The 14018-nt window shown below is 45.3% G+C and overlaps 1 protein-coding gene across 1 annotated transcript in view; it reads right to left on the reverse strand.

The window, feature by feature from the left end:
- Positions 1–1705: 1705 nt before the first annotated feature.
- NINJ2 (ninjurin 2) overlaps positions 1706–14018 on the reverse strand; it is a 72533-nt gene continuing 60220 nt past the window's right edge. Inside the window, exons 3-4 of the mRNA XM_040345269.1 lie at positions 4634–4812; positions 1706–1822 (exon numbers count right to left, since the gene is read on the reverse strand). Of these exons, the coding sequence (XP_040201203.1) occupies positions 4646–4812 (167 nt within the window). The 3' untranslated portion in view covers positions 1706–1822; positions 4634–4645. The remainder of the gene's footprint in view (positions 1823–4633; positions 4813–14018) is intronic.

Raw genomic sequence — 14018 nt, forward strand, 5'->3', positions numbered from 1 at the left:
TCCCTCTCCTGTATATAAGCTTAAAGCGGGAGTTCACCCAATTCCTTTTTTTTTCTATTTTCCCCTTAGATTCCTGCTCGTTCGGTCTAGGGGAATCGGCTATTTGTTTTAAAATATGATCCGTACTTACCCGTTTTCGAGATGCATCTTCTCCGTCGCTTCCGGGTATGGGTCTTCGGGAGCAGGCATTCCTTCTTGATTGACAGTCTTCCGAGAGGCTTCCGACGGTCGCATCCATCGCGTCACTCGTAGCCGAAAGAAGCCGAACGTCGGTGCGGCTCTATACTGCGCCTGCGCACCGACGTTCGGCTTCTTTCGGAAAATCGTGACGCGATGGATGCGACCGTCGGAATGTGTAGGTGCTGCAAATTAATTAGCCTGAATAAAGCTCAAACGTATTGGAAAAGAAAGGTCAATTGCTCCACCCGACGCGTTTCCCCCGTATAAGGATTCTACTGGGAACGGAGGCCCAATATCGAGCCCAATATTATCATCTGTCTGATAAGCGGACAATTTTTTTTATCAGCATATCGGATGTGATTGTATGAAGTTAACCAACTTAATTTTCATGGTTTCTTGCATTTTTGTGTTTTTATACCATATGGACTAGAAGAATTCACAGTTTTTTTATAGTTTTTATGGACCCATTATTGTGTTAATTATCACAATGTTTTTTTTTTTGGTCATTATGACTTGCAATGCATTTATCACTCAATTCCGTTGTATCACTTTTTTATCTAGAAACTATTGGCCAGATTCAGGTAGGGCAGCGTAACTTTGTGCGGGCGTAGCGTATGGTATTTACGCTACGCCGCCGCAAGTTAGAGAGGCAAGTGCTGTATTCACAAAGCACTTGCGTCCTAAGTTACGGCGGCGTAGCGTAAATGTGCCGGCGTAAGCGCGCCTAATTCAAATGAGGAAGAGGTGGGCGTGTTTTAGGGAAATTAAGCATGACCCCAGGTATATGACGTTTTGAACGAACGGCGCATGCGCCGTCCGTGGACGTATCCCAGTGCGCATGCGTCGGATAGAATGCCTAAGATACGTCGAACACTGCCTACGACGTGAACGTAACTTACGCACAGCCCTATTCGCGTACGACTTACGCAAACAACGTAAAAAGATACGCTTGTTCCGACGTCCATACCTTGCATGGGTTGCGCCACCTAGGGAGCAGCTTTATCTTTACGCCAGCGAATGTCTTTTGTAAACAGCGTAACTAATTGCGACAGGCGCACGTACATTGGTGAATCAGCGTATCTTGCTCATTTGCATATTCGACGTGGAAAACAACGGAAGCGCCACCTAGTGGCCAGCGTAAATATGCACCCTAAGATACGACAGCGTAGGAGACTTGCGCCGCTCGTATCTTAGCCTAATTTAAGCGTCTGGTTTCCAGAATACGCTTAAATTTACGACGGCGTAGATTCAGAGTTACGATGGCATAGATTCAGAGTTACGACGACGTATCTACTGATACGCCGGCGTAACTGTCTCTGAATCTAGCTATATATTCATTGGATACACTTTTTAGGTTGCGCAATTGATCTTTCTTTTCCAAGACAGATTAGTATGAAGACAGATTTAAGGTATTGGCTGAAATAAAATAATGCTTTGGGTCCATTGTAGGAATACAATTTTATTTTTTATAATTGTTTTTTATTGCAGCCTGGATTGCAACAAATGCTATAAAATCACAGTAAAGTAAGAAGAAGACTATTTATTAATTTTCATACAAATAACAGGAATTGTGAACATTTGTGGTTGAAGATTGTTAGAAGATCAGCATCAGGAGAAAGGAAAGGAACATCGGATAGTAAATCTAAAACAGAGAGAAGATACAATTACTGTATATAGCTGTGCACTCCAGCATTTTGTACATTAAGTGTTACTAAACCCAGGACCCTGCATTCACTATATCTGGTCTCCCACAGTACACAGAACATGGAAATGCAATCATTTTAGTAAATATAAACAGCTAAAGACTTTTTCTCATCAGCAGTATATAGCCCCCTTTTGACTTCTATCAGGGTCCGGCCAAGCACTGGTTAAAGATTGTAGGAAGTTTTCATTCTCCTCTGACTGTCCTATGAGGCTGCAGGACCCCTCACCCTCTGTCTGGAAAGTGCTGATTGGACCTGTGCTGATTACATGCACCCCCCCTTTAAAAAAAAAAAAGAAAATCCTCTAGCAATACACACCAAACTAAGCATGTGAATTGCCCCCAAGGCTCTGTACTATCAAGAGATTGATTGAGGACAATGGAAGAAGGGGAGGATCAGAGGAGGCGGGATCAAACAGCCTTTTTAGATAATGCACAGAATTAACCCCTTAGGTTCTACAGTGAGTATAACAAGCATGCTTTACAGCATATACAGACTGATTTTACTGTTTAGTAACACTTTCAAATGTATCTAAAGCTAGAATTTTTTTTGTTTTGTTTTGTAGGAAGTAGCGAACAGTAATATCCTGAGTTTTTTTTTTTTTTTCTATTGCTACTGTATGTTTCGTTGGCAAAATTCCCCCTCCGGGATTATACAACAGGAAAAGAGAGAAGGCATCTATAAAAATTAAAAGAAATCCTCCTTTTGATCTCAATTACAAGGGTGGTAGAAACAGGCAATTAAGACACAGTTAATAGCACCTTGACTGCAGAACCGCAAGTTGACAAGGCCAGCAGCCATGATAGTACACATCGCTACACTGGCAATGTGAAAAAAATTATAATACCCGTCAAATTTGGCAGATGGAACTGCTACCAAATGTGACCCATTCAAAGCAGTGATGCAGGTGGATGTGGTGTGGTATCTTATTTGAAGTTTCAGCTATAAAAAGAGGCCTCTTTTTATTGCTGAAACTTCAAATAAAATACAAATGAATTACCTTTGATCACAGAGCACTCCTTTATCCTCTTTCTTCTACATTACATGCAGAGTCGACTGTAAGGGCGCTACAGAGGAAGCAGCCTAAGCCCATAACAGGGCTCAACACCACCTTTTTCCTAACTGGACACGGACTACTGGAAACAAATTCTTTCCCTCTACCCACACTCTACCAATCTACAACACTGACTGATAGAGTCAGTCCAGCGCTATCTACACCCATTCTTCTCAACAATTGGGAGTGGCTTCCTGTGGTGGCACACCAGAAAGAGGAGGAACCAGAAACGCTGGCAGGGGACCCAAGAAGAGGAGGATCGGGGCTGCTCTGTGCTATTCCATTGCACAGAGTAGGTAAGGATAAACCTGTTTGTTATTAAAAAAAATTGAATGTACAAAGACTTTAACCACTTAAATGACGGCAGGCCGAATGCTCTATTGTTCCGACAGGACGTCATATGATGTCCTGTCTTTTAAAGCCTCTAGGGCGCGCACCCGTCTTGTCACTGGGAACACAGTGCACGTGCCCGGCGGCCGCGATGGCTGCCGGGCACCCGCGATTGCCCAGTAACTGTGCAGGGACGTGGAGCTCCATGTGTAAACACAGAGCTCCACGTCCTGTCAGGCAGAGAGGAGACCGATCTGTGTCTCTTGTACATAGGGACACAGATCGGTCACCTCCCCCAGTCACCCCCCTCCCCCCACAGTTAGAACACACCCAGGATACACATTTAACCCCTTCCCCGCCCCCTAGTGGTTAACCCCTTCCCTGCCACTCACATTTATACAGTAATCAATGCATATTTATTGCACTGTTCACTGTATAAATGTGAATGGTCCCAAAAATGTGTCAAAAGTGTCCGATGTGTCCGCCATAATGTCGCAGTCCCAAAAAAAAAACGCAGATCCCCGCCATTACTAGTAAAAAAAAAATAAAAAAAAATCATTATGTCCCCTATTTTGTAGGCAATATAACTTTTGTGCAAACCAGGTTATTGCGATGTATGTGTATGAAGAATATGTATCGGCCTAAACTGAGAAAAAAGATTTTTAGTTTTTTTTTTAAATGGGATATTTATTATAGCAAAAAGTAAAAAATATTGTGTTTTTTTTTTCGAAATTGACGCTCTTTTTTTGTTTATAGCCCAAAAAATAAAAACCGCACAGGCGATCAAATACCACCAAAAGAAAGCTCTATTTGTGGGAAAAAAAAGAACATCAATTTTGTTTGGGAGCCACGTCGCATGACCGCGCAATTGTCAGTTAAAGCGACGCAGTGCCGGAAGCTAAAATCTCGTCTGGGGAGGAAGGGGGTGTATGTGCACAGTAGGCAAGTGGTTAAGGCGTCTTGTACACTTGTATGACCTAAAAGCATCACAACTTTGCCACAACTTGAAGCAATGCCTGTGTAATCTTGAGGTCTAAGGACCTCAAGTGGCATCAAAGTTGGACCAAAATAGGGACGATTTTGAAGTCGCACAGATATGAAAGGTATTCACTGGAAATAATGGGGTACGACCTTCCATGCGACTTTGCAGTCCCAAGTCGCAGGACAAGTTGCACAAGTTTAAAAGGGAAGGATAGAGTTCAGCTTTAAAGCTGCAGGGGGGTTACTAAACTGAAGGGTATACAAACCCTCGCCCAAAACTCCTACAACTGACACCACAAAACCTAACCTGTGTTATATAAGGTGGGGCCCTTCCTTAGCTGGTGGCTTCAACCTCTGTGACATTACTTGTCTCCTTGCTGCATACCTGTGTGGTTCCTCATTGCACTTCACGCGGCCCCCTGGAGTGGTACAAGCCCGTCTTTTGCACCCCGAATGCTGTGATAAAAATGTTGAAGAGAACGGTGATAAACACAAGTACGGTCGCGACATTGTTCAGCATATCCAGACCCAGATGCTTGGAAACGTCATTCAGGTTCTTCCGAGCTGGAGAGGGGAACAGACACAATGGAAATAGGCAAATAAAGCTTGTAAGACTACATCTAAGTACATCTAAATCTTAATTGAATGACAGTTATGTGTATCATGAACAATTAGCCAATTTTTTTCTCAACAAAACACTGTTTTATTTCACTTTTTTATTCTTCATTACATCCTAGTGTTGCTAATCTCCTGCAGCTTCTTTGCAGCCACTTTATGTCTACCTGCTTACCAGTGATAGCTACATTGGCCCGGATTCACATACATCGGCGCATATTTATGCGGGCGTAGCGTATCTAATATACGCTACGCCGACGCAGCGCACAGATGCAAGCACTTGATTCACAAAACACTCGCCCCCAAATCTACGCTGGGTTTCCTTGGCGTAAGCCAGCGTAGGTGGAAGTGGGCGTGAGCCATGCTAATGAGGCGTGACCCCATGTAAATGATGGACTGAGCGTAATAAAGATACGAATAACGTACGGCGCATGCGCCGTCCCGTGGACGCAACCCAGTGCGCATGCGCAGAATCAAGTCGGAACTACTCCCTAAGATACGACGGATCACTGCCTACGTCGTGAACGTAACGTACGCCCAGCCCTATTCACGTACTAATACATAAACAACGTAAAATACGATGGCTGTTCTTTGCTTGAGTTACGTCTCATAGATGGGGAATAAATATACGCCAGACGTAAGCCTGAGGCCCCGTACACACGAGAGGATCCATCCGCTGAAAAATCTCAGCGGATCGGTTTCAGCGGATAGATTCTATGGTGTGTACAATCCAGCGGATCTGTTTCCGCGGATTTTTATCCCCTGGGATGGATTTCAAGCGGATATAAATTTGAAGACATGCTTTCAAATCTATCCGCTTGAATCCATCCCAACGGATTGATCCGCTGGTCTGTACAGACTCACCGGATCAATCCGTCCGAAGGGATCCTCCGCATGCGTCGTAATGATTTGACGCATGCGTGGAATTCCTTGTATGACAGCGTCGCGCTCGTTGCCGCGTCATCATCGCGGCGACGGCGCGACACGTCATCGCGAGGGGATTTCGGCGCGGATTTCGATCCTATGGTGAGTACACTCCATCGGATCCAAATCCGCTGAAATCCTCGAGAGGATTTATCCGCGGAAATGGTCCGCTGGACCGTATCCGCGGATAAATCCTCTCGTGTGTACTAGGCCTTACGCAAACCGCGTATATTATGCGCCAGGCGCAACTACGTTTGTGAATCGACATATCTCCCTCATTTGCATATTTGCAATGAGGCGGCCAGCGTAAATATGCGCCCACTATACGCCGGCGTAGGAAAGTTACGTCGGTCGGATGAAGCCTATTTTCAGGCGTATCTAGTTCTGTGGGCACGGCGCACAGATACGACGGCGCATAGTTACACTTACGCAGCGTATATCAAGATACGTCAGCGTAAGTGCTTTGTGAACCCGGGCCATTGTATTTCTCAGCCGAGTTTCCTGATGATTATAACAGTGAACCATGCCTACATATTGTGGTATCAAAAGCCTGGGTGACAGGGCAACAATGCAGAAGCCCAGGGACAGATCGTTGTCACCCTATTACAGGAAGTGCCTGGACAAGGACCATTATTACATATCCATTGGCAGTGCTTTTTTATTTTTTTTACCCCAGGCAATGGGACACGGATGGGAAGACACATGGGAAACGCACAATTAAAAGATATAGTGACACAAGGAAAAATAAGGACAAGATCAGAATTAATCACAATGCACGGGAGGCATCGGTAAATGATTGGGAGTAAATACAACTCAAACACTTAGTAAGCACAATCTCTCAACCAATCAGAGATGAGAAAACACTGAACCTAATCGAAAAACTTTGCAATATCAAAACGCCTATGAAACATGGAATCTCTCAAATGTATAATATTTAACAGAATTAGAAGAAAGTGGTGCCCTACCCTTCATAGGAAAATGGGAACAAGACCTAGCAATAAAGCTGGATGAAAGACAAATGATAGGAGCAGTATATAATTATGCAACAGATATCACTACGATAGAAGCTAACTACAAGTGCTTGGTAAGATGGCACCTGACCCCGGATAGAATTAATCAATTTCAGCCTAATAGGTCTCCTCAGTGTTGGAGGGAGTGTAATCAAAGGGGAACAACAATACACATTTGGTGAGAGTGCCCAAAAATAAAAGAGTATTGGCATAGTATCCTAGACTACACCAAGGAGATAACCGGGGAAAGGATTCCTCAAAACCCCTGGAACGTGTTTTTCCATGGGACAAATAAAACCAAAAAACAATACAAAGAAACCTTGGTCCCTCCCTTGCTCAATGCTGCAAAGGCGCCGATTCCAAAAAAATGGCTTCAAGTAGAGAAGCCATCTATAAAAGAATGGATACAGAGAGTGGACCATGAGTGTGAGATGGAATACCTTTGCAGCAGGGAGCAGGGAATAGAGAAAAGATATAGACTAACCTGAAAGAAATGGGGTGAGTTTAAGCGAACAGAGAAGTACGCAGCAGCTATGATAGAAACGGATGGGCCCGAAATAAGTTAAGATGGCGAAAATATCAGATCCTAGGTGGGAGGGGGAGGGGAGGGGAAGGTTAAATAAACTTAGGATGTTTGTAAGATTTTAAAATATGTATTATTTTGTATTGTATGCAGAAATATTCCTAAATAAAATAAAGATTAAATATCCATTGGCAGTCCCCATATGTGTAATACTACTATGAATATATGCACTTGACTGGAGTTTTAATGCAATGTTATTTCTACAAATATATTGCTTTACAAAGAATACTGAACCACTCATATCAATCCTTGTACCCAAAGGAGCTAACAATTTAATGTCCTTTGTGACAGGAAGTCAGGTAAATCTGTGGGTGTTGTCACTAATGGGACATACATTTCTACCTTGTTTAGACGATACACAGATGGTTATCAGGCGTCGGCTACAAACGTAGCCAGAGAAAGGCTAAAGGCCGTTGAAAAACTTCAGCTGTTCAGAATGAGGCAATTAAGGCATCTATAAGTAGTCCAAAGGATTACCACTAATTGGCTGCATCATCCTGAGTCTGTGTGAGTAAGGAGAGCAGTGCCAGAAGGTCTTCGGTGGAGGTGAGGAGAGGATTGATTTTTCTGTGTGATAAAAATCAAAAGACTATTGTTTTGTGCTGTATGACCAGCACTGTCTACCCAGCAGTAGGCTGTGTTAGACTTCATAGATAGGTTCCTGTGTGGAAGGTAGATGCCCAAAGTGGCTAGGAGTTATTTTATGTTTGATTTTGTTTATGCTGTTTGGATGCTTGCAATTGTTTTCCAGCAAGATGGCATGGAAGAAGAAGGCATGGAAAAAAACAAGGACCACATTTTGAGGAGCAGTTGCAGTGGAAGGTCACAGAAGACTGCCACGTTATTATGATATGCAAGGTTAAAAATACAAAAACAGAGACCACGCTCAAGTGGTCTGTGGACAAGAAACCACTATCTAACAGGCAATTTGCTAATCAAACTGGGTCAGGGACACTTGTAATGAAAAATTTTACAAATGAAGATAAAGGACTTTACAAAGCTGTGGTAAAAGATTGCAGGGCAGATGACACGACTGAAATGGATCTTACCAAAGAAGGTATTGAAGATATAATGCAGGAAATTTGTAGAATAAGTGCAATGTCTGCCTCCCCACTGAAAGGTAAAGGCACAGCTGACGGAATTAAGATTTACAGCGATGTGAAATATTTCACGGAGAGCATGAATCCTGTAGTAAGCAGTACAGATTGACTTAAATCAGGAAGCACAATGGAACAGGTTTGGCTGCACATTACAAATCCTACAGAGTCAGATCGGGGCTTGTACATGCTGGAACTGTCTGATGGCAAGGAGGAGTTGGGAAAGAACATAAATGCAGATGAAGCAGCAGCTATGGGGGCTGTATATCAAGCAGCTGCTCTTATCAAGGCATTCAAAGTTAAGCCATTTGTAGTTCGTGATGCAGCGATCTATCCAATACAGGTGGAGTTTACTAGAGAGGTGGAAGAGGAAGAAGAAGACAATGAAGATGACAAGCATGATATCAGTGATACCTTTTCAGAGCCAGGTTATGAAAATGATTCTGTTGAAGATTTGAAAAGAAATAACTGCCGTGTCATTGAGGAAAAGAGGAAAGCGAAGGTATTTCTGGGAATATAGCGAGCAATTAATGCCTTCTCAACATGAAGGGATGCCGAGACCGTCTGAATGGGACAGAGACACGCTTCCCAGTAATATGTACCAGAAGAATGGTCTGCATCACGGCAAGTACACTGTGAAGAAATCTCGCAGGACAGATGTGGAAGACCTGACTCCAAATCCAAGAAAACTTCTGCAGATTGGTGGTGAACTGCGTCAGAGATTCCTGTCACTGCCAGGCCGCGATCTCGTAAGGAGAAAAACAAGCTGGCTTCCAGAGCTTGCCGTCAAAAAAAGAAAGCCCAGTATGAAGCCAATAAAGTGAAGCTGTGGGGCCTGAATACTGAATATGATAATTTGCTGTTTGTGATCAATTTAATAAAACAAGAGATAATGACACGAATACAAATCCCCTGGGTGAAATGGGCTTTGGATTCTCTCCGGTACTACCTCGTGGGTAGACAGTTTGAACTGGTGACAGATCATGCCCCATTGAAGTGGAGGGCACAGACCAAAGATTTAAAGGCACGGATTGAAGATTTAAATGAGCTACAACTAAAGCTTAAAGAGGCCCTAAAAACTAGCAAGGGTAGAGAGAATAACCTCACAGAAGACCTTGAAAACCTAAACCAAGAGTTGCGAACAAAGCAGAGAACCCTTAATAAGCAACAGAAGGAAAAAGATGAAGTAAACAAGGAAAATGAGGAACTGGAAAAAAGGGTGAAACGTTTGATGAGCAGCGTACAGAGCAAGTCCGATCTGGACAGTAAACAGAGCATGATAGATGAGCTTCAGAAGAAAATTAAAAAGCTTGAACTGGTAACGCATCGCCCCGGTGCTAAAGTGGGGAATGCAGATGGGTTGCCCCGAGTATATTCCTGCCTGGCAACCTGTGTCCCAACCCTAGGGTTGAAACAAGAGGGGGGGGATGTGACAGGAAGTCAGGTAAATCTGTGGGTGTTGTCACTGATGGGACATACATTTCTGCCTTGTTTAGACGATACACAGATGGTTATCGGGCGTCGGCTACAAACGTAGCCAGAGAAAGGCTAAAGGCCGTTGAAAAACTTCAGCTGTTAAGAATGAGGCAATTAAGGCCTCTATAAGTAGTTCAAAGGATTACCACTAATTGGCTGCATCATCCTGAGTCTGTGTGAGTAAGGAGAGCAGTGCCAGAAGGTCTTCGGTGGAGGTGAGGAGAGGATTGATTTTTCTGTGTGATAAAAATCAAAAGTCTATTGTTTTGTGCTGTCATCAGCACTGTCTACCCAGCAGTAGGCTGTGTTAGACTCTATAGATAGGTTCCTGTGTGGAAGGTAGACGCCCAAAGTGGCTAGGAGTTATTTTATGTTTGATTTTGTTTATGCTGTTTGGATGCTTGCAATTGTTTTCCAGCAAGATGGAAAAATAAACCAAAAACTTTGTTTTCAACCGTCTTCGACTACCAGTCTGTATAAATTCAGTGTGTGGTGAACCCATCCAAGGGGTCACACACCCCGCTACCAAGCTAACCCCTCACACCTTACAACAATAAAGCACATTTTGGCAGGATGACACTGAACCCGGGACCTGGAGGAAACTCACACACAGGGAAAACATAAAAATTCCATACATTTAGTCTCTCTTGTGGCAAGCAGACCCAGGACCCCAACGCTGCATGTCAAGTGTGCTTACCACTTACAGCCCAAAAACCTATTTTTTTTTGTCATTTGGCATCTGTGCTTCTCTAGGCAATGCAGGCAGATCAGAGCTGGTGAGAGGGGCACCCTGCCTAGATATTCCTTTCAATAGCTCTCAGACCTAATCAGTGCAGAGGGGGCGCAGGGGTCCTGCCCCCCTAATCCATGCGCCCGGACCCTAATCTACATGCAGGGTGTTGGATGCATGGATTTCAACAGGGTTTTTTTTAAGCACGTGATTAGAGTCTGAGGTTTTAATTGGCTTAAAAAAAAGGGTGGGCTCAGGGCCCACCCGGTTGTGTGACAATGGCAAATTAATATTCGCTATTGCCTGCCTGTTTCTTCACCCGGCCAATCAGGAAGCGGTTCTTAAGACACCATTGACCAAGAGGAGAAGCGACTGTACTAGCCGGGAGCAGGGGGGGGGGGGGAAGGGGAGGAGACGCAGGGGGAAGTCGGCCAAGCTGCCTGCGACCTGGATGGGGTAAGTGCAGGCTGATGGGCGGACGGCAAGCGATGGGGGGGAGATGTTCGTCATTCGACAGACTGATGGGGGGGGGTGTGGGATTTGATTGACTGAGCAACGAGGGGGGGTTTGACAGACTGAAAACTAATGGGGGGTGGTTGAAATGAGATAAGTGCACCGACCGACCTGGGGGGGGGGGTGGTGGGTTCATCGTTTGCCGCTCCCTCCCAATTTCCTGTCCCTGCGACAGTCCTGTGACACAAGCTAAGAAATTAGGAATTGGGGGTCACTGGCACAGGAAAGCAACATAGCAATGAAAATCTTACAGCAGTCCTACAGTGCATCCGGAAAATATTCACAGCACTTCACTTTTTTCTACATTTTGTTATGTTACAGTCAGGGCCGTTTGAAGGAATTTGGGGGCCCCAAGCAAAATGGACATAGAGGCCCCCCGACCCCCCCCTCCACAAAACCTACAGGAACCACAACATAGCGATACAGTTTAAGTTCACTCACACTCAAAGACTGGTGCCCCCATCACAGACTGGTGCCCCCATCACAGACTGGTGCCCCCATCACAGACTGGTGCCCCCCATCACAGACTGACCCCCCCCCCATCACAGACTGACCCCCCCTATCACAGACTGACCCCCCCTATCACAGACTGACTGACCCCCCATCACAGACTGACCCCCCATCACAGACTGACCCCCCCATCACAGACTGACCCCCCCCATCACACTGGTGCCCCCATCATAGACTGACCCCACATCACAGACTGACCCCACATCACAGACTGACCCCCCACTCACAGACTGACCCCTCATCACAGACCCCCCTCGATAGTATACTCCTGTCCCCATAACAGCACAGCACTCCCCCTCCTCACAGAGCATTACCTTATTCACACACAAATCGATGAGAAGCACAGCAGCCCTGGACAACGGGCGGGACTTTTCATGTTAAAAGTGAGTGATTGATTGCTGGGACCGCCCCGCTGCATAGCAGCCAATCACTCACTTCTTAACTTAAACAGTCCGGTGCTTTGTCCAGAGCGGCCGAGGCTCTCATCTTGGGTGAATAAGCAGGGCCGCTGTTAGAAATCGTGGGGCCCGTACAGCCTATCTGACAGGGCCCCCTTCAACCATGCCCTTGCCCCCACCCCCACTCCTGACCCTGACTTGAAGAAAAATGCAGGTTTGTTGCTGTTTACATATGTGTGTGGCGCCAGAAGTGATCAAATCTTTGTCACTTCTGGTTTCTGACGTCACCCGGTGGGAGGAACGACATCCATTCCTCTCACTGTGTCCCAGTAACTGGACGCTACTGGTCACATCTTAAAAGCAGTAAAGTCTGCGGTGGAATGCCCTTCCACTGCCTGTAAAAGTAATCCAGGGGCTTCTTGAGAAGAATTGCTGGGGCTAAAAAATGATATCTCGATCATTGCTGTAGTGATGACCGAGATATCACCCCTCCAAGTCAGTGATGATGGGAAGCAGTTAAAGGGGATTGGTTTGGGGGCAGTAAAAATTCAGCTCCGCTGCACGTTTACTGCACCCCTAAACTATGTTTAAAGTAGCATGTTTCTTATTATCATTATCAGGTTACAATTATCACACAGGCAGCACAGTAAGCAGGGGCTCTATCATAGCTCTATCATAGCTTTATCATGGCTCTATGCCACATGGCTGTTGAGTGCTGGCTTAGTTAACTTATGGCTGTATTGTATATAACAGACTGTAACAATACAACCATAACAAAGTCAGCACCCAAAAGCAATGTGACACAGAGCCATGACAGAGACCCTGCTGTGCGATGATTGTAACCTGCTGTGAGATAAATAATAGGACACAGTGAGTATTCTTTCATCTATTCCCACTCACTGTGTCCAGTGCAGCCACGATCTCCTCCTGCTCCCCCGATCTCCAGCCGCTCAACTTCTTCACATCTCTTCAGAGAAGCAGTCAGGACACGAACGGAGCACAGCTGTATCACTCCGCCAGCCGGGACTCATAGAATAGTGGGGCGGCATGATGTACATGTGCCCGAAAATGAAGAAATAGTCCCTCTGCTGTGCTCCCCTCCTCGGCCTCTGTGTTGACCAGGTGAGGCACCGTACAATAATAGACCCACTCTTTAAGCAAGTGCAAGTGGGGAAAAGTTTAGAAAACAGGCAGACAGACAAGCCAGCTTGGGGGCCCCTTTCTAGCTCGGGGCCCCAAGCAATTGCTTGGTTTGCCTGTCCTGTTGCAACGGGCCTGGTTACAGTCTAATTCCAAAATGGATTTAATTCATTATTTTCCTCAAAATTCTACAAACAATACCCCATAATGACAACATAAAAGAAGTTTGTTTGAAATCCTTGCAAATTTATAAAAAAAATCCCATTTACATAAGTATTTACAGCCTTTGCCATGACACTCAAAATTTAGCTCATGTGCATCATGTTTCCACTGATCATCCTTGAGATATTTCTACAACTTGATTGGAGTTCACCTGTGGTAAATTTAGTTGATTGGACATGATTTGGAAAGGCACCCACCTGTCCAGTGGGGTATCCAAAGTATGGCACATATGGAAAGTGCCATGGGCGCCACATATGAAGGGGAGCTTGTGAGTGGCTGGGCAGCAGAAATGTACTGGCCATTGGGACTACAGTTTCCAGATGGGCCGCTGGCTCAGTGGGCTGGTTTCTGTATCAGCCAGCCAGCCTGTGTAAAAGTAATGGCTGTGTGAGCCGCACAGCCATCACTTTGAGCACTGCACCACTGTACTGTCTATAAGCAGGGCTGGGCCGGTACAAGGAAGAGGCAGATGCCCTGGGCGGTACAATTTGCTGGAGGGAGGGGGCGCAGGTCAAGTGCTGGCAGTGCTTCACACCGTACACACAAGCCGCC

This window comes from Rana temporaria, chromosome 3 (assembly GCF_905171775.1).
Source record: "Rana temporaria chromosome 3, aRanTem1.1, whole genome shotgun sequence".
Classification (NCBI taxonomy): domain Eukaryota; kingdom Metazoa; phylum Chordata; class Amphibia; order Anura; family Ranidae; genus Rana; species Rana temporaria.